This window comes from Nycticebus coucang, chromosome 2 (assembly GCF_027406575.1).
Source record: "Nycticebus coucang isolate mNycCou1 chromosome 2, mNycCou1.pri, whole genome shotgun sequence".
Classification (NCBI taxonomy): domain Eukaryota; kingdom Metazoa; phylum Chordata; class Mammalia; order Primates; family Lorisidae; genus Nycticebus; species Nycticebus coucang.
This window is the reverse complement of record NC_069781.1, coordinates 115,312,269-115,339,637: the sequence shown is the minus strand read 5'-3', so window position 1 is coordinate 115,339,637 and position 27,369 is coordinate 115,312,269. Positions and strand designations below refer to the sequence as shown.

Genomic DNA, 27,369 nt, shown 5'->3' with positions numbered 1-27,369 from the left:
GCCGCGCGCGTGGCCGCCTAGGCGCGCGCGGCGGAGGGAGGGAGCCGGGAGGCCGCGGAGCAGCCACCGCCGCCATATTAGGGACCGCGGAACTCGGGATCCCGTCAGCGGTGGCCGCGGCCGCGCTTGGGGGAGCTGCAGGGACCGGAGGCGGGCGCGGCGCAGTGCCGGGAGAGGCGGGGCCGGCGCAAGCCAGCGGGCGACGGGAGCGAACCAGGTGAGGCCGCCGGGCCCGGGGACCCGCCCCCTGGGCCCGAGGCTACAGGGTAGACAGACAGCAGAGCCCCCAAACCGAGCAAGTGAGCCGGGCAGCAGCCCCTCTCAGCTTAGGCCTCTCCAGGACAATCTAGTTCCTCTGAATGCCGCCCCCCAGGCCGAGCAGGTCCGAGTCACCTCAGCTTGCCCAAACTCCGTGTTAATACTCCCAAGTCTGAACATCCCCCCACATCAGGCCCTGTCGTGACTCCCCCAGCCAGAGCCACCTGCATACTGAGACTTTCCTCTGTAATTAATGTCCACTATTTTTTTAAAACAGCAAGGTGAACACTACACTCCCCCAAACCAGGGATCCCCCCAGCCCCGCCCAGCTCTTGATCTGTGTTATTTCTCTCTGGCTTGTCATCCCGAGGGTCGTCCAAATTCGGGCCCTCCCCATATTTAAAAAGACCGCAATAGTTGAACCTGTTGTGATTCACTTGCCCAGGTTCCAACCAGCCCTTCGCCCCAATATAGTGCAATCTGAGCCCTGGAAACCCGGAAACGACTACACTCTGAGGTTGGGACCTTGTCTATCTGAGATCACCATGGTATGCATCATGCCGGGGCTGTGGTTTGAATACATACATGTCCCCATACCACCTGAAGCCTCTGCCATCTCTTCCCCCACCCTCCCAGCACATACTATGTCAGTCCTGATCTGTCCCCAAATTCAACTCTCCCATTTCATCAGTGACCCCACCAAAACCTGAGACAGCCTGTCTGTGCCCAACCCCTCTTTTCCATCTTAACCTCCAGCCTGTGTATTTCCCCAAACATAAGCTCAGCTACCTGGGATCCTGAAAATGTGGGTCGTTTTCCCCTATTAAAACCCATGATCCCCCCCTCCTATCTTCCAGACCTGTCCCCACCCAAATGTTTGTTCACTCTAACCCTATTTGATTTTTTTCCTGTATTCTCCACCCCAAACTCATTCCCTGGCTCAGGGCTCTTCTGGCTGGGAAGCAGAGCCTTTCACCCTCCCCAGACCAGTGAGCAATGACCTCATGCCTCTGCATGGTGAGGCTCCTCTGCCCCCACCCCCCAACTTCTTATCATACTTAGAATGAGGGTGATTTAGCTAAAAAAAATTCATCCACCCAGAACACACAGGCTACCCCTTGGGATGGGGATAGTGGAGGGACTTTGAAGTAGAAGAGGTTGGGTGGTGGTCTCTCTTGGGGGTGGGGGGCTGGATTCGCATGCCATGAAAGCAGATGACACCCCCTGGGGATGGTCCCCAGAATGGATGTATCTGAGGCAATTTGTTGTGCAGAAGTTCTCATGGCCATTGTGGTCTTCTGTGTTTAGGGCCCTGTCTGATTTGGCAATACTGGACTGTCATTTCCTTTGAATCCCAGAGAAGAAGCAGGTGTCCTGGCTGCTAGTGTCTGGTGCCTTTCAGTTAGCTAGCGACAAGCTCAGCACCATTGCACAGGGTTTTGTTAAAGGTGCAGACTCTTTACCCCTTCAAAGAGTAGGGCTTTGTCTTTGGGAGACTCTTGCTCAGATTACAGAGTGTTGCTTTGCTAGGGTGAGGATGTCTTAGCAATGTCCTGCTGACCTGTTTGCTCTGATGACTAGTTCCAAGTAAAATTTCAGAATCAGTGCCCTGGCTGGGAGTGATGGTTTGGAGGCTGGAGGAGTACCTAGAAGTGAACAGAAAAGGCTGACAGGTCTTCAGAGGTGGATCTGTATTGGTTATCAGACCATTTCTTCTATTTCAGCAGGAAATCCCTTGCTCATACTATTCGTTAGTGTTTCTGGCTGGGTGGGTTTTTTATACTGAGGACTTATGGGTCCAGAATGGGGTTGGTTCTCACTTTCACTCCTGCAGAGCCTTTTGGACACTGTCACTTAAAAGGATGAGGATCTAAGCAGGGGTCCTCAAACTATGGCCCGCGGGCCACATGCGGCAGTGTGATTGTATTTGTTCCCATTTTGTTTTTTTACTTCAAAATAAGATATATTGCAGTGTGCATAGGAATTTGTTCATAGTTTTTTTTTTTTAAACTATAGTCTGGCCCTCCAATGGTCTGAGGGACAGTGAACTGGCCCCCTGTTTAAAAAGTTTGAGGACCCCTGAAAGTCTTGTTTGTAGGGCCAATCCCAGAGACTCCTAGCTGAGGACTTGGTCTTCTAGGAACTGTCCAAATCATAGCACCTTATAATTCCTTTCTCTGGGAGCAGAGTCCTCACCAGACCAGTTTTGACCCTAGGAGACACTCGGTAGTGTTTGGGCCAGGGATTCTGCTCAGTGCCCCACAGTGCCCAGGACAAAAGGGGGGTACCTGGTCTACTATCCAGACTGAGCCCTCTGAGGATGACTACATCTGCCTGGTCTCCACTCTGTCCTGAGCACTATACAGTGCCTTGGTTAGAATGGAGCTCCTAGTGCTGCTGAGGGTAGGCAGATGAGTGGACTGAGGATGCTCCCTCTAATCACCAGTGACCTCCTCCTTGTGATCTCCACCTGTCTCTTCCTTACCCATGCCTCACTTTCACTCCTGCAGAGCCCACACTATGCTTGTGTTTGTGCCTGTGTGTGTACGTATGGGGGCACTGCAGGGCAGCAGGGTACCCAGAGCTGCCGTCTGGACATCCGTGTGTCCAGCACATGCTGTAGAGGCTACTGGGCTCAGCACAAAGCCTTGATGGGGCATCAGAATTCTTGTAGCACCTTATAATTCCTTTCTCTGGGAGCAGAGTCCTCACCAGACCAGTTTTGACCATTCACGTCCTTAGCAGCCATCTGTCTCTGTGTGCCTTGGCAAGTAACTGCTTTCCTCTGCCTCGGTTTCTCACTTGTGAACAGTAAGAGACATGGATTGCTTCCTGCCTAGACCTGCTTTGTTAGTCATTTGAGCATCATGCATCATCTGTAGTGCCCACTCTGCCCTTGAGAAAAGCAGAACCCACTGTTTCGGTTTTCCCCTCAGGCTGGTTATTCCTTAAGTCTCTTTCATTGAACCTTCTTTTTGAATTTTATTTTAAAAACTTATTTAAAAATTCCAGGTATAATTCTCATATTATGAAGTTTATCCAGGTATAATTCTCATACCACATAATTCATCCAAAGTGTATAATTCATTGTTTTGTATTTATTCACAGACTTGTTCAACCATCACCTCTAATTCTACACATTCTAATCATCCCCAAAGAAACTCCACTCCTCATCAGCGGTTACCCCATCCCATGCCCCAGCCACTGACACCCATAAATCCACTTTCTGTCTCTGGACCTGCCTGTTCTGGACGTTTCATGTAAATGGAGTCTCACACTGTGTGTCCTTCTGGGACTGCTTCTCTTACTGAGCATGATGTCCTCAAGTGTCAGAGCCTCCTTCCTTTTCATAGTTGCATGATATTCCTCTATGTGGATGGACCACATTGTTTGTGTCTCCTCACCTGTTTGTGAACACTTGTGTTATTTCCTGTCTTTGCCTGTTGCAAGTAGAGATGCCAGGAATATTCAGGTGCTGGTTGTTGTACTGCTAGGAACTGTGGGGTACTAGTGGTTGGGGACTAGTTGGGGACCCTTTTTCTTCCTCTGTGACTTGGGCACCAGCACCCCCTCTTTGAACCACAGCCGTTGCAGCCTGGCCTTCAGCTTTCTTGATTCTCATTTGCTGCTGGTAACCAGAGCTTGCTCCTGAACACCAGGCCCCTGTGGCCAGCAGCCAGTTGCTTGTTTCTCCTGGGTGTTCACAGGTACCTCAGGTTGAGTGTGTCCCAAGGTGGTCACTCTATCCTCAACCTGGCCCCTCCCCTAGGACTCATCCCCTACCTGCCCCAGCCCTATATTTGGGTACAAAGTCTCATTCACCTGCCTTTGTCTCACTCTGGGTCCTTGTCTCCCTGTTCCTACCACATCTTAGAACCTAGATGGGGCAGTCATTGTCCCTCAGTCCCTGCCACCTTTCCTGGCCTCCATACCACATCACAGTGAGTCATGTATGTGCTGCCCACCCTGGGGCCTGGCTCAGGACACTTGCTCTCTGATCTCTCCTGTCCCAGTATGTCCCTTCCACCCCAGCCTTCCACATGACTTTGTGGTTCTGGAAAGTGGCAAGCTGTTCCAGATTCCTGTGCCTTTCTACATTTGCTTCCTTCCATCAAGAATCTTTCCCTCCCCCAGATCAGATTTGGCCCAGGAACTGCTGTGTTGTGACCCTTTAGTGAGGTTGTCACCACCTGGCCCAAAGGCTGCAGGGTGGGTAGATGGAAGATGGCAGGGATAGAAGGAAGATGGATGCTGGTGGGGAGGAGTCTGTCTGCTCTTGCTGTAGGGCCAAGGAGGGAGAATGATGGGTGCTGGTCTGTTCGGCACCTAGGAAGCAACTGTTCCCTCCAGGATTCCCCTAAACCAGGCATTCACCACCTGGGTTGACTCTGTCTCTTTGTGGACACAGGGCAATATCTAAGGACATTCATGCTTGTCATGACTGGGCAGGGGGTGCTCCTGGCATGGAGTGGGTAGCTGCTTAGCACCCTGCAGTGCGCAGGACAGCCCTACTCCAGAAAGCAATTGGGCCTAAGTGTCCACAGTGCCAAGTTTGAGAAGTGCTACGTGAAACACACTGTGTGAGGTGTCTCCTTCTGCCACCCTACCTTGGACCACAGTAGGGACTATAGTGAGACAGGGGAAGCACTTTCTTTTCTTTTTTTTTTTGAGACAGAGTCTCAAGCTGTCGCCCTGGGTAGAGTGATGTGACATCACAGCTCGCAACAACCTCAAACTCTTGGGCTTAAACGATTCTCTTGCCTCAGCCTCCCAAGTAACTGGGACCAAGCGCCTGCCACAGCCTGGCTATTTTTTGGTTGTAGTTGTCATTGTTATTTGGTGGCCCGGCCTGGATTCAAACCTGCCGGCTCTGGTGTATGTGGCTGGCGCCCTAGCTGCTTGAGCTACAGATGCTGAGCCGAGGGAAGCACTTTCTAATCCTCAGAGATGCCAGAGTGGGGACTGGCTGCCCCAGGAGGGGTGAGCCCACATCCTGCAGGCCGGCTCAAGAGTCACAGAATTGAGGGCTTCAGGGACCTTGCAGGACTCAGTCCGATTCACTTACAGTCCCATCCAGCCTGAAAGTCTACACTGCTTGGTGTGCGCGTTTCCCTTCTTCCTGTACATGGGCCTTTGTTCTTTTGGGCTGCTGCAGACCCAAGCATCCTTTTGATCTGAACCTTTCAGGCAGTCCAATAGGGTTGTGTGTGCATGGCTATGCCAGGAGGCCAGAGAGGAGGAAGGTCAGGTCTCCCCTTCAGGCATTGCTAGGTGTTGTGGAGCAGCACTGGCCAAGGGACCACAGAAGTGAGATTCTCATCCACATCCAGACTGTGCGCCCTGTGGGGACAGCGGTTCTACCTCTGCTTAGCAGCACCTGGGTCAGTTGCCTGGAACCTCCCCACCCCCCCTGTGCAGCCTGGTTAGGGAGGAGGCATCAGTGTCTGCATGAACGAATGAACCAATGAAAACCCACTGGGAGTGACCTGGGCCCAGGTACCAGGCATCCTTAGAAGTGACTCACATGGGCACTCAGGGAAGGCGAGTATTCCCCCAATACACAGCTATCTTTTTTTTTTTTTTTTTTTGGTTTTTGGCCGGGGCTAGGTTTGAACCTGCCACCTCTGGCATATGGGACCGGTGCCCTACTCCTTGAGCCACAGGTGCTGCTCAATACACAGCTATCTTTGGTCTTGGCTACCCCAGGCCATGCCTGTGCTGTCTCCAGAAGTTGAGCAGCCAGCTCAGCTTGTTCTTTGCAGAGTAAGAGGCCATACCCCTTCACAGGTCTTCCTCTGTGTCTCACCTGTCACAAGACTGGGCCAGTTCCAGTCCAGAGTAGACTTCTCCATTGGCCCAGACTGCTGGAGAGACTACATCCCATTTCCTCCAAGGCCATTGACTGGGGACATCCTGTCCCCCTCTAGGGGGAGTCTGTCCTCATGGACAGGAGGAGATGGGTGGTCTATGGCCAGGAGGTGCCCACACAGCCCACATGTGCTGCACAACTAAAGCAGTAGGAACTAGGTCTAGGGACTGAGCCCATGTGACCAGCCTTGACTTACCAAGCACTTCCTCTGGGCCAGGGTTGCTGCTGGTTGCCTCACAAACCTTCTACTTGATTTCACAGCCACCTAGGTAGGTGGTGTTATCCCCACTTGGCAGATGAAGAGACTGAGGTCCCAAGAGGTGAAGTAGGCCTGGCCCTTCCAAAGTACACCCTCTTGCCAGTGAACCCCACTAGCATCTTTGTGAGTTATTTTGTTTTGTTTTGTTTTGTTTTGAGATAGAATCTCACTATGTTGCCCTCAGTAGAGTGTTCTGGCATCATAGCTCACAGCAACCTCAAACTCTTGGGCTCAAATGATTCTCTTGCCTCAGTCTCCCAGGTAGCTGGGACTACAGGCACCCTTCGCAACACCCAGCTATTTTTTTGTTGCAGTTGTCATTGTTGGTTAGCTGGCCCAGGCCAGGTTTGAACCTGCCAACTTCAGTGTATGTGGCTGGCGCTGTAACCACTGTGCTACGGGCGCTGAGCTTGTGAGTTATTTTGGTTTGCTGCTGTGAGAGGGGATGGTTCCAAGACCATCTGGAACATGACTTGGGCTGAGGGCTTCATGTAGCAGGAGGCAGAGTCCTGGTGCAGGGCTGGCACTCTGGAGAGAATGTTCTGTGCTGTTTGCACAGCCAGTATTCTTAAGACATTGTGAACCCAAGGGGACCCAAGTGCAGCCCCAGAGAGCTCATCTAGATTTATCTTCTGAGAGGGTGGCTGAGAGGAAAAATTAGTGGGGACAGGTGATGCTGAGAAAGCTGTGTTTCATGAAGGGCACTCCAGGGTGCAAGAAACTTTCACATCCAAAGAGCAGGGAAGTGGCCATCTCTCCGTTTTTTCTGTAGGGTCTGCATAGAGGATGGCTGCGAATAGATCATAGGCTCCAGGGCCACCCACATGTCCCTGGCCTTTCCTGGAGAAAGTGGGTTCTTACCTAGACATGTCCTTGGGCTCCTGGCTTTCCTAGTTCCTACACCGGAGAACCCTCAGGAGCTGAGGATGCGTTGCACTGGAGGATTCTGGCACCTGTGGAGGGTTGTGCCTGCAGCTCCACCCCAACCTTTTGTCATTGTGATCCAGTGACTCTTAATTGTAGGCTTTCTGCTAGAATAAACTGAGAAGCTTCCAGCTGTGGGTAGCCCTGAGCTCTGACTGCTGAGTCTAGACCTACTCCTGGGCCCTTAGTAACTGTTGGGCAAGATGAGGGAGTGGGCATAGGAGCCAGACCACCTGGTCTCGTGTCCCAGCCCTGCCCTTGCTAGCCACATAGTTACCTTAGGCTATGGCTGCTGCCCCAGTCTCTGAGATAGGATGCCCCTTGCCCACAGGGCTGTCTGAGGACAGAAGTAGAGCACATGGAGTGTAGCCCTTGGTGGGTTTGTCTCTTTCCTTGTTCCCATCTGTGGTCCCGTGCTCTGGCCAGTGCACCTTTCTCCTTTATCTGCTCCATGTCCTCATGAGTGCCTGTGAGTGTTGGCAGCAAGGCTGTCACTCCTGGAGATGGGAGTTACCTTTGTGGAGGAACAGGGGGCAGTCCTGTCTCTGAGGTCACTGGGCAGTACCTGGAGACATCTGTGGTTGTATTCCTGGTGTGGAGCAGGTTGGGGCTAGGGGTGCTGCTCAGCACCCTGCAGTGCCTAGGACAGTCCCACCCCAGAGAATGATCTAGACAACTGTCCATAGGCCTGCAGAGGCACCCCAGTATATATCATCTTATAGGTAGGCATATCCAGACCTGAACTCAAAAAGTGAATCACAGAAGATCTACCATTGGGATATTTTGTTCCTTTTGTTCACTGAACAGCTTGGAAGAATATAAAAGCTATAAGGACCAGTTTTTCAAGCTAAGCCAGACCTTGAAGGAGTCAGAGCTTCTGGAACCAGAGGGCTCTGTGCCTGGGGGAGGTTCCGTGACTGGTGAGAACTCCGGGCTCTGTACCCACAGCTGCACCCAAGCCCTGTTTACATGTCAGATCCCCATTCCTCTTCCCAACCACACTTGGAAGCCTCTAAGACGAGCTGTGTGCTGACACGCTATGTCACCTATCCCACACAGTCTCCTCATCTAGCTTTGTTTCCTCTTTCGTAAGGTGGGGTTGGGGTCCTTCCTGCCCCCGCTATACACACTGGGGGATTGGCTGACTCTAGGCCCAGTCCACGTGCTCTCCAGGTCTCATGTATTAAATTCACTTCCCTGGGCTCAGCGCCTGTAGCTCAGTGAGTAGGGCACCGGCCACATACACTAAAGCTGGTGGGTTTGAGCCTAGGCTGGGCCTGCTAAACAACAATGACAACTGCAACCAAAAAAATAGCTGGGCGTTTTGGCAGGTGCCTATAGTCCCAACAACTTGGGAGGCTAAGGCAAGAGAATCGCTTGAGCCCAAGAGTTGGAGGTTGCTGTGAGCTATGACACCACAGCACTCTACCAAGGACAACGTAGTGAGAACCTGTCTCAAAAATAAATAAATAAATAAAACCACTTCCCTGGGCTGGCCTGGCCTTGCTCTAGAGCAGGGTCTACCCTGTGGCCCTTTGGACACTGGAGCCAGATGGTTCTCAGGGGTGGGGCTGTCCTGGGCACTGCAAGGTGCTGAGCAGCATTCCTGGCCTGCACCCACTCCATGCCAGAAGCTCCTACCAAGTGTCCCCTGGGGGCAGAAGCATCCCAATTAAAGGAGTCTACCGACCCCTGAGAGACTGTATCTCAGGATCACCTGCTCTGCTGAGGTCCTAAGGAGGCTACACACATTTGAATCCACACCCTGAGTGGGGAAGGAGAGAGAAGGGGAGTCCCAGGAGCTGGAGGTCACCTGGTCTGTACTGTCTGCCCCGTTGGGAACTCATTCTGGTGGCCAATGTGAGCAGGGCGTAAACTCAGTTTTGTCCCACATACTTATCCCAAGGTCTCCCTCCATGCAGGGCTTTGTCACTGTTCTGCCAGGGAGCAGATTGAGGCTTGAAATTGAAGGCTTGTCCCAGGCAATAGCACATTGGACTGCCTGGCTCTTTATTTTGGGGACCACAGAGTAAAGGATGGATCTCTCTTTATGAGCTGACTCAGTGGGTTTGTGAGACCCCCAGAGACCCCCTGGGGTTGGGTAGGGGAAGCCCGGTAGTCAAGGGCCCTGGTGCACCACTCCCAGTTATGGAGACCAGCCTGCAGAGTCCAACCCCCCAGGCAGAGTCATAGCTGCCCCCAACATGGCCACCTGGCTGGAACTCCTCACTAGTCATGGAGCAGAACACAGTCACTGGGTCACACCCACTTCAATGCAAGGCTCCTTGTTGAAGTTTTCCACACACGTGAAAATGCTCAATAGCCGCTCATTGCGCTCATTACTGCTCATTGAGCAGTAATAGAAGGTGCTGATTTATCTCCATGTAACACTTCAGGGTGCAAGTGTATAGCAAAGGGGCAAGAATGTGGTGGCCCTTGGTCTGGCCATGCTGAGCCTTCCCAGCCTGTCTCTGTTCTTGGGCTTATTGTGACCAGTATGTTTGTGTACATGACAAAGTATGCAAAAAATAGAGTGATCTGCTGGGAGAAATACAGCTTTATCCTTTCTTTCTTTTTTTTTTTTTTTGAGACAGAGCCTCAAGCTGTCACCCTGGGTAGAGTGCTGTGGCATCACAACTCACAGCAACCTCCAACTCCTGGGCTTAAGAGATTCTCTTGCCTCAGCCTCCCAAGTAGGTGAGACTACAGGCGTCTGCCACAATGCCCAGCTATTTTTTGGTTGTAGTTGTCATTGTTGTTTGGCAGGCCCAGACTGGATTTGAGCCCGCCAGCTTCGGTGTATGTGGCTGGCACCTTAGCCACTTGAGCTATAGGTGTGGACCCTTTTTTTTTTTTTTTTAAAGAGTCGGGCGGTGCCCATCACTCAGTGGGTAGGGCGCTGGCCCCCTTATACTGAGGGTGGCAGGTTCGAACCGGCCCCGGCCATACTGCAACAATAACAACAACAAAAATACCAAGGGCGATAAAGTGAGACTCTGTCTCTAAAAAAAAAGAAAAAAAGAAATAAGAGACAGAGTCACATTCTGTCACCCTGGGTAGAATGCCATGGCGTCACAGCTAATAGCAACCTCAAACTCTTGGAGTCAAGTGAACCTCTTGTCTCAGCCCCCCAAGTAGCTGGGAATAGAGGTGCCTGCCACACACCTGGCTATTTGTTGTTGTAGTTGTCATTGTTTAGCAGGCCTGGGTTCAAACCTGCCATCCTTGGTGTATGTGGCCAGTGCCCTAACCCCTGAGCTACGGGTGCCCAGCCACTCCTGGCTATTTTTGGAGACGGGGTCTCACTCTTGCTCAGGGTGATCTCAAACTCCTGAACTCACAAAATCCATCCGACTTGGCCTTCCAGAGTGCTAGGGTTATAGACATGAGCCACCAAACCTGGCCAAGAAATATAGCTTCTTTTCTCCCTCTTCCTCTCCCCCTACCCCCAACCAATGACTGGCTGCCCCTCTCATCTTCCAAAAGCAACGTGCTTGGCACAGTGTCTCTAGGTCCCTCTGTTTTACCAGTGAAGTAAATACCTCTTTGCACAAATGTGCCTGGAGTTTCTAAGGATAAATTCTTAGAAATAGTGCATCAAAGAGAATGTGTGTGGGTTTTTTTAATTGTGGAAGCAATCACCAAATCTCCTTCCTCCAAAGCTGAAGCAGTTCAGCTACTGCCAACAATACATGTGCATGGCTATCTTCTTGTGCTTCAGCCAGCGAGACCAGTCCCCTTCCCAGGCTGTAGATTCTGCAACTGACAGGCAGGAAATTGGTGTTTTTGGCTTGGTTTGTAGCTCTTGACTGTGAGGGAAAGGGAACGTTCTTTTCTGAGAACAATTAGCTCACATCCTTTGCCAGTTTGGGCTCTCCTATGGGTGGCAAATATTTCTCCCAGTTTTGTCGTCTTTTTTCTTTTTTTTTTTTTTTTGTAGAGACAGAGTCTCACTTTATGGCCCTCGGTAGAGTGCCGTGGCCTCACACAGCTCACAGCAACCTCCAACTCCTGGGCTTAAGCGATTCTCTTGCCTCAGCCTCCCGAGTAGCTGGGACTACAGGCGCCCGCCACAACGCCCGGCTATTTTTTTTTTTTGGTTGCAGTTTGGCCGGGGCCGGGTTTGAACCCGCCACCCTCAGTATATGGGGCCGGCGCCCCACTGACTGAGCCACAGGCGCCGCCCGTCTTTTTTCTTTTTTTTTTTTTTTTTTTTGTAGAGACAGAGTCTCACTGTACCGCCCTCGGTAGAGTGCCGTGGCATCACACGGCTCACAGCAACCTCCAACTCCTGGGCTTAAGCGATTCTCTTGCCTCAGCCTCCGGAGTAGCTGGGACTACAGGCGCCCGCCACGACGCCCGGCTATTTTTTGGTTGCAGTTTGGCCGGGGCTGAGGTTTGAACCCGCCACCCTCGGCATATGGGGCCGGCGCCCTACTCACTGAGCCACGGGCGCCGCCCAGCCGTCTTTTTTCTTTTTTTAACGTGTTGGTGGTGTGTTGTGTCTTGTAGACACTTAGTTTTTCCATCGTTGAATTCATGATCCTTCTCCTTGTGGCTTCTGGGTCTTTTGTTTTTCCAGCACAGGCAAGTGGCTGAGGCATCCCTGAGCTGAGCACTGCTGGTAGCACTGGGCAGGCACCTGGGCATGATATCTGGTGAAGTCCCAGGCGCAGAACACAGGACTTTCCCAGTAGGAGCTAAGGAGCGGCTGCTAGGGCCCTGAGTCTGAGAGCCTAATGGATGCTGAATTCATTCAAGTTCAGTAAATACAAGGTCAGAGATTGTAGAAGGTGCAGGAACCAAAGAGAGGTTCCTGCCAGGCCAGCAGAAAGGGCCAGGCTTATAGTCGCATCTGGGTGTGCAAGGTCAGATCTGGGAGGAGCTTAGTTCTGGAGCTGTCCCACCTGTGCTTGTGTCTCTAGGGTTCCTTTGTGGTTGCTGTGTCCCTCTGGAGGAGATTGTCCTGCGTGGGGGGCCCTGGGCACCGTGTCCCTCTCTCCTGCATGGGGGGGAAGGTGCTCAGCACACTGTCTGAACCCTGTGCCCTTCTTGCCCTTACTTCCTGATAACATGGGCAGCTGCCTGGCTGGTTCTTCTTTTTGTTTGAGGCAGAGTCTCACTTTGTCGCCCCCGGTAGAGTGCTGTGGCGTCGTAGCTCACAGCAACCTCAGACTCCGAGTAGCCGGGACTACAGGCGCCTGCCACAACACTCGGCTCTTTTTAGAGATGGGGTCTTGGGCTCTTGCTTAGGCTGGTGTCAAGCCTGTGAGCTCAGGCAACCCGCCCACCTCTGCCTCCCAGAGTGCTGGGATTACAGGCTTGAGCCACTGAGTCTGGCCCCAGGTTGGTTCTTCATCTGGTTATGTGATCTTTGTCCTGTGGGCGGAACTATGGTGTGCACTACCCAGGCCTGCAGAGCCGGTAGTGCCTCGTCTTCAGTCTCTCTCTGCCTCTGACCCTTCTGCTTCCTTGTATGAGGAACTGTGCTGACACTGGTAATCTAGGATGACCTCCCTTCTCAGTGTCCTCAACTCAGTCCTATCTGCAGAGGTCCTGCGTCCGTGTGAGGAGACCTGTGCACAGGTTCTGAGGACCCCTGCCTCTACACACCCTTGGGACATCTGGATCATCTCTAACTCTGAGCAGCCTGTGATGGCAAGTTGCCTGATAGCTGCTCTGGGCCTCATGAGCTGCCTGTGCCATCCAGACCTGGGTGGAGTGGATGGCAGCAGCTGTTCTGCCCAGCAATGGGCAGAGGGCGGCCTTCCCAGCAGCCTTACATTTTGCCAGACTCAGAAAATTCAGTACTGGGCTCCAGGACTCTTGGTGTCATGGTAGCAGCTTCATAGCTCCCACTGGGTACACTGGCCTCTGGAGCAACTGCAGGGTTTTGGGCTTTGCTTAGTTTCTGGTGTTCAAAGGTGACATAGCTGCTGTCTGTCCCCTGCCATTGGTGAAACAGATGTTTCCAGCTGTTTTCCCTGTCTGTGACCATGGTCGATGTCCTCTGAGGCCGCACATACCACTCCATGCATCCTCAAGCTTCAGTCTAGTGCAGACCAGGGTGGGTTTTCCATAAAACGATTCTGCTTTTGAAAGTGGCATCTGTCCTGTGGTTTCTTTTCCATTCTTTGAGTGCTTATGGATCTGTGTACATTCCCAGCTCCTCTAAGAATCACTCCTCTAACCCGTGGGGAACACTGGGGACTTCGTGCCTGGGGGGCATTCCCCAACTTCTTGGAGCATGGCACAGTTGACCTGCAGGACTCTCAGAAAATGCCTCATTGGGAGGAGGAACTTTCTAGGACAGACGATGACTGCTTCTCCATTCAGCCTGCCTTCCTGTGGCTTACTTCTGTTTAGCACTTAGCTTGGTGCTATGGCCATGAGATGGCCGAGCTTTGGATTTAGGCAATTGGCCCTCAAATTGATACTTCCACCAAGAATAGACCCACTGGCCTCTTCTTGGTCTGGGTATGGCCAGCGTGACCACAGGAGTGGTTTGGGGTTGTGGGGGCATGTGTGGAACTCCAGGGAGGGAATGGCTGCATCCTGTGGAGAGACCACTGGCTGTGTGTGGGAAGAGGTGGCCCAGGGGAGGGACTGGCTCAGGAAGAGGCAGATAGCTGCCAGCCACTTCTTAGGACCAGGATCTGGGCCTCAAATTGAGCCATGTGGAGGACTCTGAGGGTTTCTGCCAGGGGGGTTGGGAGGAAATGTAGCCCCAATTCTTAGCAGAGCAGAAGGCCTGGTGTCCCTAAAGCAGAGAAGCTGCAAGTCAGGGTTCCCTTTGTATCTTTCCCTGATCCTGGAGCATCGCTGCCCCCACCTTCGGCCTTAGTGTCATCTGCATGAGGGGTGGTGCTGGCATCAGGTTCAGAAGGCCATGCAGTGGGGCGTGAGATATAACACAAAAACCCATTGACAACAGGACCCCTGGCTGCACACTACTGTCCCTCAGAATCTGAGCTGAGCGTTCAGCTTTAGGACCTGCAGGTGTCCTGGGGAACCCTCTGTGTGTCCCAGAACTGTAGGCCAGGGTGGCATTGCCCAGAGGAGGACCCAGAAAACTCACATGACGATACAGCCACATGGTCCATAGCATCTCCCATTTAGGCCCAGGAACTCATCAGAGAGGACATTGAGGGTGTGAAAGGAGGATTCCAGCCACCTCATTATCAGGGTGGAGTACCCAAAGTAACAGGGACAGCAGAGAACCCAGATTTGTTCCACTCCTGGTGGTACCAAGTCAGTACCTTCTGCAGGTGTCTGGGTTATAAAAGGCAAGTATTGGCTCCACTCCCCTTCCTGTCCCTGCAGATCTCCTTGTTTTGTACGTTTCATATAAATAGAGTCACACTGACTTGTGTGTGTCCTGTGTCTGACTTCCCTCACTGAGCATGATATCCTCAAGTTCCATCCACATTTTAGCCTGTGCCAGAGCCTTGTTCCTTTTCATGGCTGAGTGATATTCCCGTGTGTGGATGAACCACATTGTGTTTATCCACTTAACTGTCTGTGGGCACTTGGTCTGTTCCCACCTCTTGGCTAATGTGAATCATGGTGTAGTAGCTAACTGAGCTGTGCCTTTAAGAATGGTTAAAATGGGGCGGCGCCTGTGGCTCAGTCGGTAAGGCGCCGGCCCCATATACCGAGGGTGGCGGGTTCAAACCCAGCCCCGGCCAAACTGCAACCAAAAAATAGCCAGGCACTGTGGCGGGTGCCTGTAGTCCCAGCTACTCGGGAGGCTGAGGCAAGAGAATCGCTTAAGCCCAGGAGTTGGAGGTTGCTGTGAGCTGTGTGAGGCCACGGCACTCTACCAAGGGCCAGAAAGTGAGACTCTGTCTCTACAAAAAAAAAAAGAATGGTTAAAATGGTAAACTTTGTTACATATTTTACCACATTGTTTTAAGGAACATGTTGACTTTACCATAGTGCTTGTGGGAATTGGTAAACTACTTTTTTTGGTCAGTTGCCAATTCTGGGTGCCCACATGGATGGAGGCTCAGAGCCCAGAACTGGCCTGGTGTTGAAGGCCTTTAATGCCACTGGGCTACTGCCAGAGGAACCACCCAAGGCAGCAGACAGGCAGGATGAGGAGCAGTTGGAGTTTTCCAGGCTCCCTGTGTGCCAGGCTCTGTGCTGAAAAGTCTTGCTTCACTCGAACTCCATCCACCTCTGAAGGGGCCCTTCAGGTCACACAGGGCTTGCAGGCCTTTAATGTAAGGGCCAGGTGGGCTCCATTGACAGCTCTGCCTTGTAGCATGACCCCTTCCGTGGCCAGTATGTAAACCACAAGGCACAACTGTGTGGTGATCAGACTGGCGTGGTGGTATCTGTAGTCTCAGCTCTTTAGAAGGCCGAGGTGAGAGGATCACCCAGGAATTGGAGGTTATAGTGAGCTATAACACCACTGCACTGTAGCCTGGGTGACGGAGCAAGACCTTGTCTCTTAAAAAAACAAAAACCTGGGCGGTGCCTGTGGCTCAAAGGAGTAGGGCGCCTGCCCCATATACCAAAGGTGGTGGGTTCAAACTTGGCCCCGGCCAAAAAAAAAAAAAACTGCAAAAAAAACCCTAAGGCCTGACGTGGTGGTTCACGCCTGTAATCCTAGCACTCTGGGAGGCCGAGGTGGGTGGCTTGCCTGAGCTCACGGGTTCAAGACCAGCCTGAGCAAAAAGAGCAAGACCCCATCTCTAAAAATAGCCGGGCGATGTGGTAGGCATCTGTAGTCCCAGCTACTTGAGAGGGTGAGGCAAGAAAATTGCTTGAGCCCAAGAGGTTGAGGTTGCTGTGAGCTATGAAGCCATGGCACTCTACTGAGGGCAACAAAGCAAAGACTGTCTCAAAAAAATAAAAAAAACCCAAAACCTTATTTGCAAATATAGGTGATTTTTGGCTATGGGCCCTGATATAAAGAGGTAAAGAGTCTCATATCTTGGCCACCTTCTCTGTGTACCTGGGGAGCTCTCACCTGGAATGGGCCAAGCCCCTTTCTACTGTAGGCTATGCAGATCTTCTCTTCCTTCTCTGAAATGTGCTTTGCTGGCCTCCTTACCACTGCTTGTCTTCAGGCCTCTACTTAAATACCACCTCCTGAGAGAGGCCTTCCTGGTTTGAGCTGAGCATAAGGGCCCCATGACATTTCCTCCCCTGTAACTAAGTGCAACTTGCCTGAGCTATGACCTGGTCCAGCCTGGTTCCAGACCCCATGTGGCTGCTGGGAGCTGGAGCAGAATCCTCTTTAGGTGAGCTCCTGTGGAGCAAAGGCTCACTGCTTTACGTGCATGCATGTGGGGCCCATACATTGTGGTTTGGCCCATCAGGATGTCAAGGTTGCCCTGCTTCAGGGAGGAATCCTTGCTGAAACCACCTTGACTCTTTTCCTCACCACCAACTCACCCCCTTGCCTCCCTTCCAGACCCCAGAGCAGAAAGGGTCCTTCCCCTTCACAGGTAGGCAGATGGGGTGGGAGCTCTATGGGCTGGAAGGTTCTACAGCAGGCAGTGAGTAGGGACCCAGGTGACCTAGGATGAGGTGAAGTGGCTGCAGGAGACCCCCCACAAGGAAGGCCGAGGGGCCCAGTCAGTGCTTGCTCTGAGCCACTCTGGCCCCAGGGGTGTAGTTGCCTGTCCTGCTGCCGCCCTACCTTGCTGACTCTCCCACTTCCCCACTCCTATAGGCTGACCCCGTGGCGGTACCCTGCCTCATTATGGACCAGGACTACGAGCGGCGCCTGCTGCGCCAGATCATCATCCAGAATGAGAACACAATGCCCTGTGTGAGTATTGTGCCCTCCCTTCTGTGTTTCCCTGGGCCTGGGTGGCCAGTGGTTCCATGTGCCCCTCCTCCTGCTAGAGTCCTGTGGCCCATCAGGTGCCATTCCCCCTTTGGGGAGCTAGCCAACCTCCACACCCCAGCTGTGAGGAGCACCAGCCTATCCCCACGACTGTCAGGGCTGAATGGATCCTAGGGGGGCCAGTAGGTGATGGGCTCAAGAGTTGTGGACCTGGGGCCAAAACCTTTCAAGTGTCAAGGTTGTCACAAGAGAGGATGAAGAGCATCCCAAACTGTCAGGGGGCAGGGGGGGTGGCACAAAGACATGATGACAGGTGTGAGGTGACCCCAGCATGGGGCCTGTATTCGTTTCCTTGTCTGCCTTACAGAGGCCCTAGGATAGGCACCTTGAACAGCAGCCATGTGTCCATTGGGTGTAGGCCTGGGGCTGGACATCTGAGATCAGAGTGCACAGGGCCTCACCCCTCCAGAGGCATCAGGAGAGGTCCTTCCGGCCTCCTCCAACCTCTGGGGGCTCCAGGCATCCCTTGGCCATGGCCTTGTTGCGCTGTCTTTTCCATGACTATATTCCTGTGTCTCTGTCCCTATTTCCATTCTCTTACACCAGTGAACTTGATTGTGATTACATCTGCAAGGAGCCTGTGTCCAAATAAGGTTTCATCCCCAGGTAGTGGGGCTCAGGACACCAGCTCACAGCAGATCCCTTCTAGAGAAAAAAGATTCATGGGATGATGGAATGGAGTGGGAGGGCTTGATGACAGCTGTGGACCTGTGGTTCAGGTGGGAAGGTAGTAGGTAGGAATATACTCATGTGAAAGGCAGCAGACTCCTGGGGGCTCCAATAGGAAATGCCCTGTGTCCCATACTGTCAGCACTTTTGTCTATGATAATTTACAAATTGCAAAGCCATGTGGCATCCTGACAGCTCTGGGAGGGCAGTCAGGTCTCCCCCAGCCCTGCTCCTGGGCTGTATTTCCTCCCCCACAGCCTCCTATTCCTTCCTCCTCCCACTTCTGGCCCCCATCCCACACCTCTGCCCTGTTTCCAGCCCCAGAGTTGGAGGGATGTAACCACCTACAGCCTGGCGCCTCCAGGAGGCTTCATCTGTGTCCTTCGGGTTTTTAAGATCAAAGCCACACACACACACACACACACTTTGTTCAGTGGCCAGAGACCAAGATAATCTAGCCTTGGGGATTTCCTCTGGGGGGCTCTGAGGGCTGAAAATGAGCCCCTCCCACTGTGGTCTTAGGTTACAGAGATGCGGCGAACCCTAACACCTGCCAACTCCCCAGTGTCATCTCCCAGCAAGCACGGAGACCGCTTCATCCCTTCGAGAGCTGGGGCCAACTGGAGTGTGAACTTCCACAGGATCAATGTGAGGCTGCCTCAGGGAGAGGTGGGACACTGGGGCCAGGGATAGTGGGTATAGAGTCCCTTCCCACCCTTTTCCTTCTTCCCTACAGGAGAACGAGAAATCACCCAGCCAAAACCGGAAAGCCAAGGATGCCACCTCGGACAATGGCAAAGGTTAGGAGTCAAAGCCCACCTGGTCCCTTCAGGTCCCTGTGCCACTCCCACCCTGCCTTATTGTGCTTGGTGCCCACAGATGGCCTGGCCTACTCTGCCCTGCTCAAGAACGAGCTTCTGGGAGCCGGCATCGAAAAGGTTCAGGACCCACAGACCGAGGACCGTAGGTTGCAACCTTCCACGCCTGAGAAGAAGGGCCTCTTCACGGTGAGCTCACTGCCCATCCATCCTGCCTACCCCCTTGGGCTCAGAGCCCACATCCCCTATGCTATGGCCTCCCAGTTCTGCCTCCTCCAGCTTGGGTCCCAGGCCCCAGAGACCTATCAGGAGCATTGCCCCTGGCCACAGCTTCAGCCTCCACCTGAGATGCCTCCTCCTTGACTGGCTGGGGTCGGGGGCTCATCCTGTGATGCCTGAAGCCCAGTGAGTAAGCCAAGAGCTGGGGCCACAGGAAGGATCTGGGCTCAGCCTTTCAGGTTCCTTCTCCCCACAGCAGTGTTGTGTTGGGTCCTAAGTACCAGGGATGATGAGGGCCCCAGCTGGGGAGGCAAGGTGCTCAGACACGCAGCTGAGGGTGTCTGCAGGGACAGGCTGCCTTGGTGGAGGCACATGTCCCCACAGAGTGCTTCCTGCCTGCCTGAGGTGGTCAGGGAGCCTGAGGGCAGAGTCAGATGGCACAACTTGAGCCCCTTAAGAGCAGGCTAAAGGGCTGGGGTCCTATAGGGCAGGGCAGAATGTGCTGGTGTTTGTAGTCCCTACAGGGCAGACACCCCAGATTGAAGCCCGGTGTGCTCCTCCCTACTCAGTGCTCCTCCCTCGCAGCTTCAGTGCTTCCCTTAGCTCCTGTGGACTGGAGGGGTGGCCGGTGTGCACTCTGCTCCCCACTGCCTGTTGCAGGGGCACAGGATGCTCAGGTTCCAGGGCTACAGCACCTGCTTAGCCTGCATATCTCCCCACCCCAGTATTCCCTCAGCACCAAGCGTTCGAGCCCTGATGATGGTAACGACGTGTCACCATATTCCCTGTCCCCCGTCAGCAACAAGAGGTGAGTCCAAGCCTCAGCAGTAGATCCCTGCAGTAACAGGCAGGATGGGGCTGATCCAGGTCAGGAGAGGTTGGCCTAGTGGTGTCATGTCCACCCCCCCAACCTGGGAGGCCCAGGTCCCCAGGGAATCATGGTTAGAATAGCGGTGTGCACCAGGCCCAGAGGGTCCCAGAGGAACCTCTTACTGAGGATATGCCGTGGCCCAGCAGTATTGGCCTCAGAGTGGGGTGGGGACAGCAGGGGAGGAAATGTTTTCTGTGCATTTGCCAAAAAGTGGCTGATGGATGCTGCATCGCCATCTCTGCAGTCAGAAGTTGCTCCGGTCTCCTCGGAAACCCACCCGCAAGATCTCCAAGATCCCCTTCAAGGTCCTGGATGCACCTGAGCTACAGGACGACTTCTACCTGAACCTGGTGGACTGGTCATCCCTCAATGTGCTCAGCGTAGGGCTGGGGACCTGTGTGTACCTGTGGAGCGCATGCACCAGCCAGGTAGGTGGCTTGAGCACAGGCTGTGGGTGTCCCTGTGCTCTGGAGCCTGTGTGGAGGGCATTGATGTCACTGTGGGGCAGAACCAGGGCAGCCCCTGGTTAGCTTTTCCTGCCCACTTTGTCCTCGGGTCTCCAGGGCGGGACAGCAGGTGTGAGCAGAGCATCTCTGTATCCTGCACAGCTCCTCTAGAAGAGGGCAATGGGTATCCTGGCCTGCCTGAAACTAGGGCCACTATGACATGATGACAGCGAAGTAGTTGCTCTCCTGGAGTGACCACTGGACACGAGAAGCCTGCTAGTCTCCAGGGAGTGTGGCTGTTGGTGAATGGCAGCAGCAGGCACCACCCATGGGATGGGGTATTCTCATGATCAAATTGCACAAATGATCTCAAAAGAAAGGCATGCAGGCTTGGTGCCTGTAGCTCAGCAACACTAGGGCTGGTGGGTTAGAAGCTGGTCCAGGCCCACCAAACAATAATAACAACTACAAAAAAAATAAATAAATAACTGCAGGCAGTGCCTGTGGCTCAAAGGGGTAGGGCGCCGGCCCCATATGCCAGAGGTGGCGGGTTCAAACCCAGCCCCGGCCAAAAACTGCAAAAAAAAAAAAAAAAAAAAATTGCTGGGCCTGTGGTGGGCACCTGTAGTCCCAGTTACTTGGGAGGCTGAGGGAAGAGAATCACTGAAGCCTAAGAGTTTGAAGTTGCTGTGAACTTTGACACCAAGGCACTCTACCAAGGGTGACAAAGTAAGACTCTGTCTCAAAAAAAGAAAAGAAAAGCACAGAGGCCTTGCAGAGAGATAGCCACTGTTTTGCCCATCCCTTTAGCAGTCTTGTGGTCTGTACCTACTGCAGCTTCCATCACCCTCTGGGCTATACCCTCATCTCATGAATGTCCCCTCCTGGGACCCATCCTACCCTTCTTCTGGCAACTGGATCCCCTGTCTCAGCCCTGTGCTAACCTCCTCCAGTCCCCTGTACTAACCCAGCCTGGGCACCCCCATAGGCTTGGGGCAGTGAGTGAGTGAATGAACAGACATGGACAGATGGTTGGATGGTTTGGGACCTTGAAGGACCAGTGGATAGAGTGTAAGCTCACGCTCACCTCTGCCCCCAGGTAACCCGGCTCTGCGACCTATCTGTGGAAGGGGACTCAGTAACCTCCGTGGGCTGGTCTGAGCGGGTGAGTCCAGACAGCTTGACCCCCTGCCAGGCAGTACTGGGAGACATAGGCCTATGCCTCAACTGTCCCTGACCTTGGCTCACTACTGGAAGAGAGGGTTACAGTGAGGAGGGCAGCCCTGCCACCTCCTCAGGCTTTAGGACTAGCCTGGAAGCAAACCCCACCCCCCCACCCCCACTCCTGGGATTTGATTTGTTTAGCTGCAGTTTTAGCTCCTTGGCAATTCCATTTTCACTCAAGGACACTGGGGTTTTAGTTTTACTTGATATTATGAGGATGTACAAGCAGCAGAGTGGATAGGATGTTCCAGTGAAGGTCCATGCCCCCCGCCAGAGCTGTTCTTAATGCTTAACACTCACTGTCCCATCCTCACCATCCATCCATTCCTCCTTATTTGTAATAACTTCAAAGTTGATGGCTGCAGTTGAGCACTCTGCCCCTACCTAGCTCTGCAGCGTCTGTTCAGTGTCTGTTTGCAGTTTTTCTCCTTTCTTCTATGTGAAACATCCACAGTACAAGTGTACAGGCCCTGGGTGTGTTAACTGCACTTGGACAGCCCCATACATCACATGCCCTGGGGAGTAAGGCCTGAGGGTTTTCAAGCTTCATCCACAGCATGGGTATTGAAGATTTTTTAGAAGGCGGGGTGAGGTGGCTCATGCCTGTAATCCTAACACTCTGGGAGGCCAAGGTGGGGTGGATTGCTTGAGCTCAGGATTTTGAGACTAGCCTGAATAAGTGTGAGACCCCATCTCTAAAAACTAGCCAGGCATTGTGGCAGCCGCCTGTAGTCCCAGCTACTTGGGAAGGGATAGCAGGAGAGGCTTGCTTGAGCCCAAGAGTTTGAGGTGGCTGTGAACTATAACCCCACGGCACTCAACCCCAGAGTGACTGAGTGAGACTTTGTCTCAAAAAAAAAAAAAAATAGATTTTTTAGAGAAACTACCCTGAAGCCCTGGTGAGGACAGATTTGAGGGTGACCAAGGCCTGGCTGCCTGCAGAGTACCCCATACCGGGGCCTGACACCCACTCCTTTGGTCCTAGGGGAACCTGGTGGCAGTCGGCACCCACAAGGGCTTTGTACAGATCTGGGATGCAGCCGCTGGGAAGAAACTGTCCATGTTGGAAGGCCACACAGCACGTGTGGGTGAGGAGACCCAGGTCCTGTGGATGAATGCCCTCCCCTCTGGGCCCAGCGTCTGAGGCCAAGCCCCAGACTCACCTGCCTTCTGCCTGTCCCCCAGGGGCACTGGCCTGGAATGCTGACCAGCTCTCCTCTGGGAGCCGCGACCGCATGATCCTGCAGAGGGATATCCGCACCCCACCCCTGCAGTCAGAACGGCGGCTACAGGGCCACCGGCAGGAGGTGTGTGGCCTTAAGTGGTCCACGGACCACCAGCTGCTCGCCTCAGGGGGCAACGACAACAAGGTAGGCACCTGAGGTGTGCTACTGCCCCATCCAAAGCCTGGGCTTCCTCTTCCCCAGGTGCTGTGCCCTGTGGACTGCTGCTCATGCTGGCAGCACTGGTGACTGGGGGGTGAGGGGTTCTGCAGTGGGTCAGCCTGGCTGTGCTGACCCATGTGGCCTTGGGCTTATCCCTCCCTCTGGGTCAGTTCTGCAGGGTGACAAGGGTGTACCCCAAGGGGTTCTCCAGGGAGGCTTGGGAAGGTTTCAAGGTGAGACGGGTGGGGGTGGGTGGTGTGAAAGCGGTTCTTTCTCAATGGGGGCCCCGCCTGTAGAGCTGAGGCTGCTCAGGGGCTGGGAGCATCCCCCGGCCTCACAACTCCTGTCCCCCAGCTGCTGGTCTGGAACCACTCAAGCCTCAGTCCCGTGCAGCAGTACACAGAGCACCTGGCAGCCGTGAAGGCCATCGCCTGGTCTCCACACCAGCATGGCCTTCTGGCGTCCGGTGGCGGCACTGCAGATCGCTGCATCCGCTTCTGGAACACACTCACGGGGCAGCCGCTGCAGTGCATCGACACGGGCTCCCAGGTGTGCAACCTCGCCTGGTCCAAGCATGCCAACGAGCTGGTGAGTAGGGGTGTCACACTGGTGCCACATCAGTCCTAGATGCCTGTATTTCCCACTTGGCACCTGAGAGCTATTCTCAAGGGAAGTGTTAGCGTGGCTCAGTAAGGGGCAAGGTGGAGGAGGTCAGCCAGGAAGGCAGAAAGTTGTGCGGGACCCAGACTTTGGGCCCCTCAGGGCTTCACATGGTGTAGGCACAGATTTTTGAGCAACATCCCAGCTATATCCATAGGTGAAAGCTCAGTGAGGACAAGTTGGTAGAGTGTGCCATAGCTGCCTCTGCTGAGGCATCCGGGGAGGAAGAAGCCAGGCATCTGTTGGGCACCCTGACCTACTCCTGGTGGCCCAGGCCTGGTGCCATCACCAGGACAGGCTGGAAGAGGGCTTGTGGGTGGTGCAGAGGGAGGGGGTGCAGGTGCTGTGGTGGGGGAGGGGCACCCCTGTGCCCTCCTGAACTCCCTATACCCTGGGCAGCCCAGGAGGCGGAGCCACTTCCAGGAGTGTCCTGCTATTCCTGGGCTCTGGTGAGTGTCTCTGAGTTCTCATGTGCACTTGTATGGATACATGAGGCGGAGGGGAACCCCAGCTTGGCCCAACCACCTGTCCCTTCTGCCTGCCCAGGTGAGCACACACGGGTATTCACAGAACCAGATCCTCGTCTGGAAGTACCCATCCCTGACCCAGGTGGCCAAGCTGACTGGGCACTCCTACCGTGTCCTGTACCTGGTAAGTATGCATATGGGGCAGGCAGCATGGAAAAGCCCTAAGTACCTCCTTCCATGGGAGAAATTGCACTGGGTCTGGTGTAGGCATTTGGAACCAGCAGTAGGGTTGGTTGGTTGTGTTGCACATGTTGGTTTTATCACCATTTTCATTTTCTCTCTTTTTTTTTTCTTTTTTTTTTTTTTTTTTTTTTTGAGACAGTCTCACTCCATGCCCTGGGTAGAGTGCCATGGCGTTATATCTCATAGCAACCTCAAACTCTTGGCCTCAAGTGATCCTGCTGCCTCAGCCTCCCGAGTAGCCGGGACTATAGGCACCCACTACAACTCATGGCTATTTTTAGAGACAGGGTCTCACTTTTGTTCAGACCGATCTCAAATTCTTGAGCTCAAGCAATCTGCCCATCTTAGCTCCCAGAGTGCTAGTATTACAGGTGTGAGCCACCATGCCTGGCCCATTTTCTCCTTTTTTTGGACACAGAGTCTCACTCTCACCTGGGCTGGAGTACAGGGGCGTTGTCTGCAGCCTTGAATTCCTGGGCTGAAGTGATCCTCCCATCTCAGGCTCACAAGTAGCTGGAACTGCAGACACCACGCCTGACTAATTTTTCTTTTTGCAGTTTTATTTGGCTGGGGCTGGGTTTGAACCTGCTACCTCTGGTATATGGGGTCGGTGCCCTACTCCTGGGTCTTGCTTTTACTCAGGCTGGTCTTGAACTTGTGGCCTCAAGCCATCCGCTCACCTTGGCCTCCCAGAGTGTTGAGATTACAGGCATGAGCTACCACACTTGGCCTAGTTTTGTTGTAATTTTGAATGTGCTTTACCAAATGTCCCCAGCCCTCCAAGGTTAGGGGCTTTGCCCTTCTTAATAATCTCCACCTTTTTTTATTTTTCATTTTTCAGCAAAAGAGATGAGAAAAAAGCCAAAATCTATATGGCTATCTCACAAAAAAACGCTTTGCATGTGGCTGGGAAGGATCAAAGGGACAGCCCTCTCCCCATATGCCCTCTCTCTCTTCAAGACTTTTTTTCTTGGGCGGCACCCGTGGCTCAGTGAGTAGGGCACCAGCCGCATATACTGAGGGTGGTGGGTTCAAACCTGGCCCCGGCCAAACTGCAACAAAAAAATAGCCAGGCATTGTGGCGGGCGCCTGTAGTCCCAGCTACTTGGGAAACTGAGGCAAGAGAATTGCCTAAGCCCAACAGCTGGAAGTTGCTATAAGCTATGACACCACGGCACTCTACCGAGGGCAACAAGAGTGAGACTCTGTCTCTTAAAAGAAAAAAAAAAGACCCTTTTTCTTCCCAGAGAAAAACCTTGTGTGTTTTCATCAGCAGATATAAGTAGTCTGTGCATATTTACCCTTTGCACATTTATGCAGATTTGATCATCCCTCCACATAGGGGCATGTCCTTTGGGTCTTAGGGAAAATGCTTCAACCTCGGTTTCTGCTAGTTTGGCCGGGGTTGGAGCCCACCTGCAGCATCAGTCCTTTCCTGTCCACAGGCAATGTCCCCTGATGGGGAGGCCATAGTCACTGGTGCTGGAGACGAGACCTTGAGGTTCTGGAATGTCTTTAGTAAAACTCGTTCGACAAAGGTAAAGTGGGTCGGTATCACAGTGCCACACACCCCCCACACTCCAGAGACTGTCCCTACCCGCCACCTAGTCCTCTCAAGCATTCCTGCTCCTGGGAGTCCCCTCACCTCCATGCCCCCTCACCTCACAACCCAGCTCAGGGAGCAGAGCTGGGGGCACCCAGCTACTGGGGGCACCCAGGGAGCAGATCAGGCTAGGGCTGAAATGGTGCCTCCCAGCCATCCCCTCTGGATTAGGATGGGGATGGGAAACAGCTTCAGTTTCCCTCAAGGTAGTCCTTCTTCCCGGGGGCTGTGGCTCAGCCCATCCCTCCTGTGTGTCTGCAGGAGTCTGTGTCTGTCCTCAACCTCTTCACCAGGATCCGGTAAACCCGCTGGGCGGGACCACACCGTACCAGTCATCCAGGGTCAGAAGACCCCCAGATGTCCTAAGCTTGCATGGACCCTGTCCCTGACCCCCAGCACACAACCCCAGAGGAAAGTGGCCGGGTGGGCGGGGAGCTGGGCCCAAAGAACCCTGAACAGTCTCATTAAACACCTGGTTGTGAACCACATCCACCAGTATTTGGGTTGGGCCCATGGTCCGGGGCTCCGTCTCCTTCTCAAAGGCCAAGAACCACCACAGGTGGCCCCATGGCCCCAGTTGGACTGTTTACGCCCAGAACGGGATGGACACCCCTGGGACCCTCGCCTGCATCCATCTGTGACTCTCATCTCCTGGTCGGAGCTGCATGCTCTTCCTGGAAGCCCGTGCTTGCTGCTGCCATCTTAACCCACATCCACCTTGAACAGACAGCCGGATACCAGGGCTTGGCAAGGCAGTGCTAAGGGGGAACTTGAGACCCCCAGCTGCCTCTTTATAGACATGGGCCTCTGTGTCAACCACATGGCCTGTAGGTCACTCAAGGGGCCATCCCCACCTGGTTTGAAAGTGTCTTTGCTGCCATCTGTGGTGGAAGTGTTCTGCATGGAGCCCGTGCCTGTGGGCAGCAGGCCCCAGGTTGGGCCTGAGCATCCTGGCTGGGCTGTTACCCTCAACGCTGCAGAGAACCTCTCCAGAGGGATTCGTCACCTAAGGAAAGCTGAAGGGATCTGCTCTTGCTGCACTGGTTAGGGAGTGAGCCCTTGTTGTGTTAACCAGTGGGTCCAGTGTCCTCCTTCCCCAAGCAGAACTCGAGTCTTCCTGTGCTGTGGGGTGGCTGAGATCCCATGAAGGCTGCACAGTTCAAGTGACCAAGGGGCAGCATCATGTGTCCTGCAGGTGCCTCACCATCCTCAGCCTGGCTTGGGTGGTTCTGTCCATCTGCACCTAACCACTGTGGTGGGGATGGGAGGCCCTTGGTCCTTCCAGAAGCTTCTTGTGCTTCTCCTGACATCTGATCCTCAGATACTGCCTCATGTTCTTATGTCCCTGACAGCGGGCAGGGGTGAGGCCGGAGTGTGGTGGCCTGAGTAGTTCCTTCTCATGCCACTTTCCCCTCCCCTGTTAATGACGACATATAGAGAGGGTGGAGCAGGCTGGGCGGGTGGGCCGTGCAGAGACCCAGCTGTCCCCTCTACCCAAGGTGTGTGCATGTGTATATATGTATTTGTGACTTTGCTTTGGATCTTTGTGTTTTTGTTTGGCTCTAGATGGGACGGGACTGTGGGCCTTGCTA

General features: G+C 53.6%; 1 protein-coding gene across 5 annotated transcripts; it reads left to right on the top strand.

Annotated features, from left to right (window-relative positions):
* On the top strand, positions 1-27,318 carry FZR1 (fizzy and cell division cycle 20 related 1). Of its 5 annotated transcripts, none has more exons than XM_053580254.1 (15): positions 1-217; positions 8,118-8,230; positions 16,996-17,094; positions 18,364-18,489; positions 18,578-18,641; positions 18,721-18,848; positions 19,604-19,686; positions 19,994-20,177; positions 21,295-21,360; positions 22,405-22,507; positions 22,605-22,789; positions 23,159-23,392; positions 24,011-24,115; positions 25,620-25,721; positions 26,039-27,318. In XM_053580254.1, exons 3-15 carry the CDS (start codon positions 17,026-17,028, stop codon positions 26,078-26,080), a joined length of 1,491 nt encoding a protein of 496 aa, XP_053436229.1. In that variant the 5' UTR covers positions 1-217; positions 8,118-8,230; positions 16,996-17,025; the 3' UTR covers positions 26,081-27,318. The 5 variants fall into 5 exon arrangements, with proteins under 5 accessions (XP_053436229.1, XP_053436216.1, XP_053436212.1 ...); XM_053580241.1 differs by lacking the exon at positions 8,118-8,230 and adding an exon at positions 704-806 and having other exon boundaries at positions 25,620-25,712; XM_053580237.1 differs by lacking the exon at positions 8,118-8,230 and adding an exon at positions 704-806.
* Positions 27,319-27,369: the final 51 nt, after the last annotated feature.

Excerpts from the sequence above, each read along its gene's own strand:
- FZR1 (XM_053580237.1), top strand. Across the intron at positions 18,490-18,577 it reads TGAACTTCCACAGGATCAAT|GAGAACGAGAAATCACCCAG; the intron begins GTGAGGCTGCCT and ends TCTTCCCTACAG. Across the intron at positions 21,361-22,404 it reads CCGTGGGCTGGTCTGAGCGG|GGGAACCTGGTGGCAGTCGG; the intron begins GTGAGTCCAGAC and ends CTTTGGTCCTAG.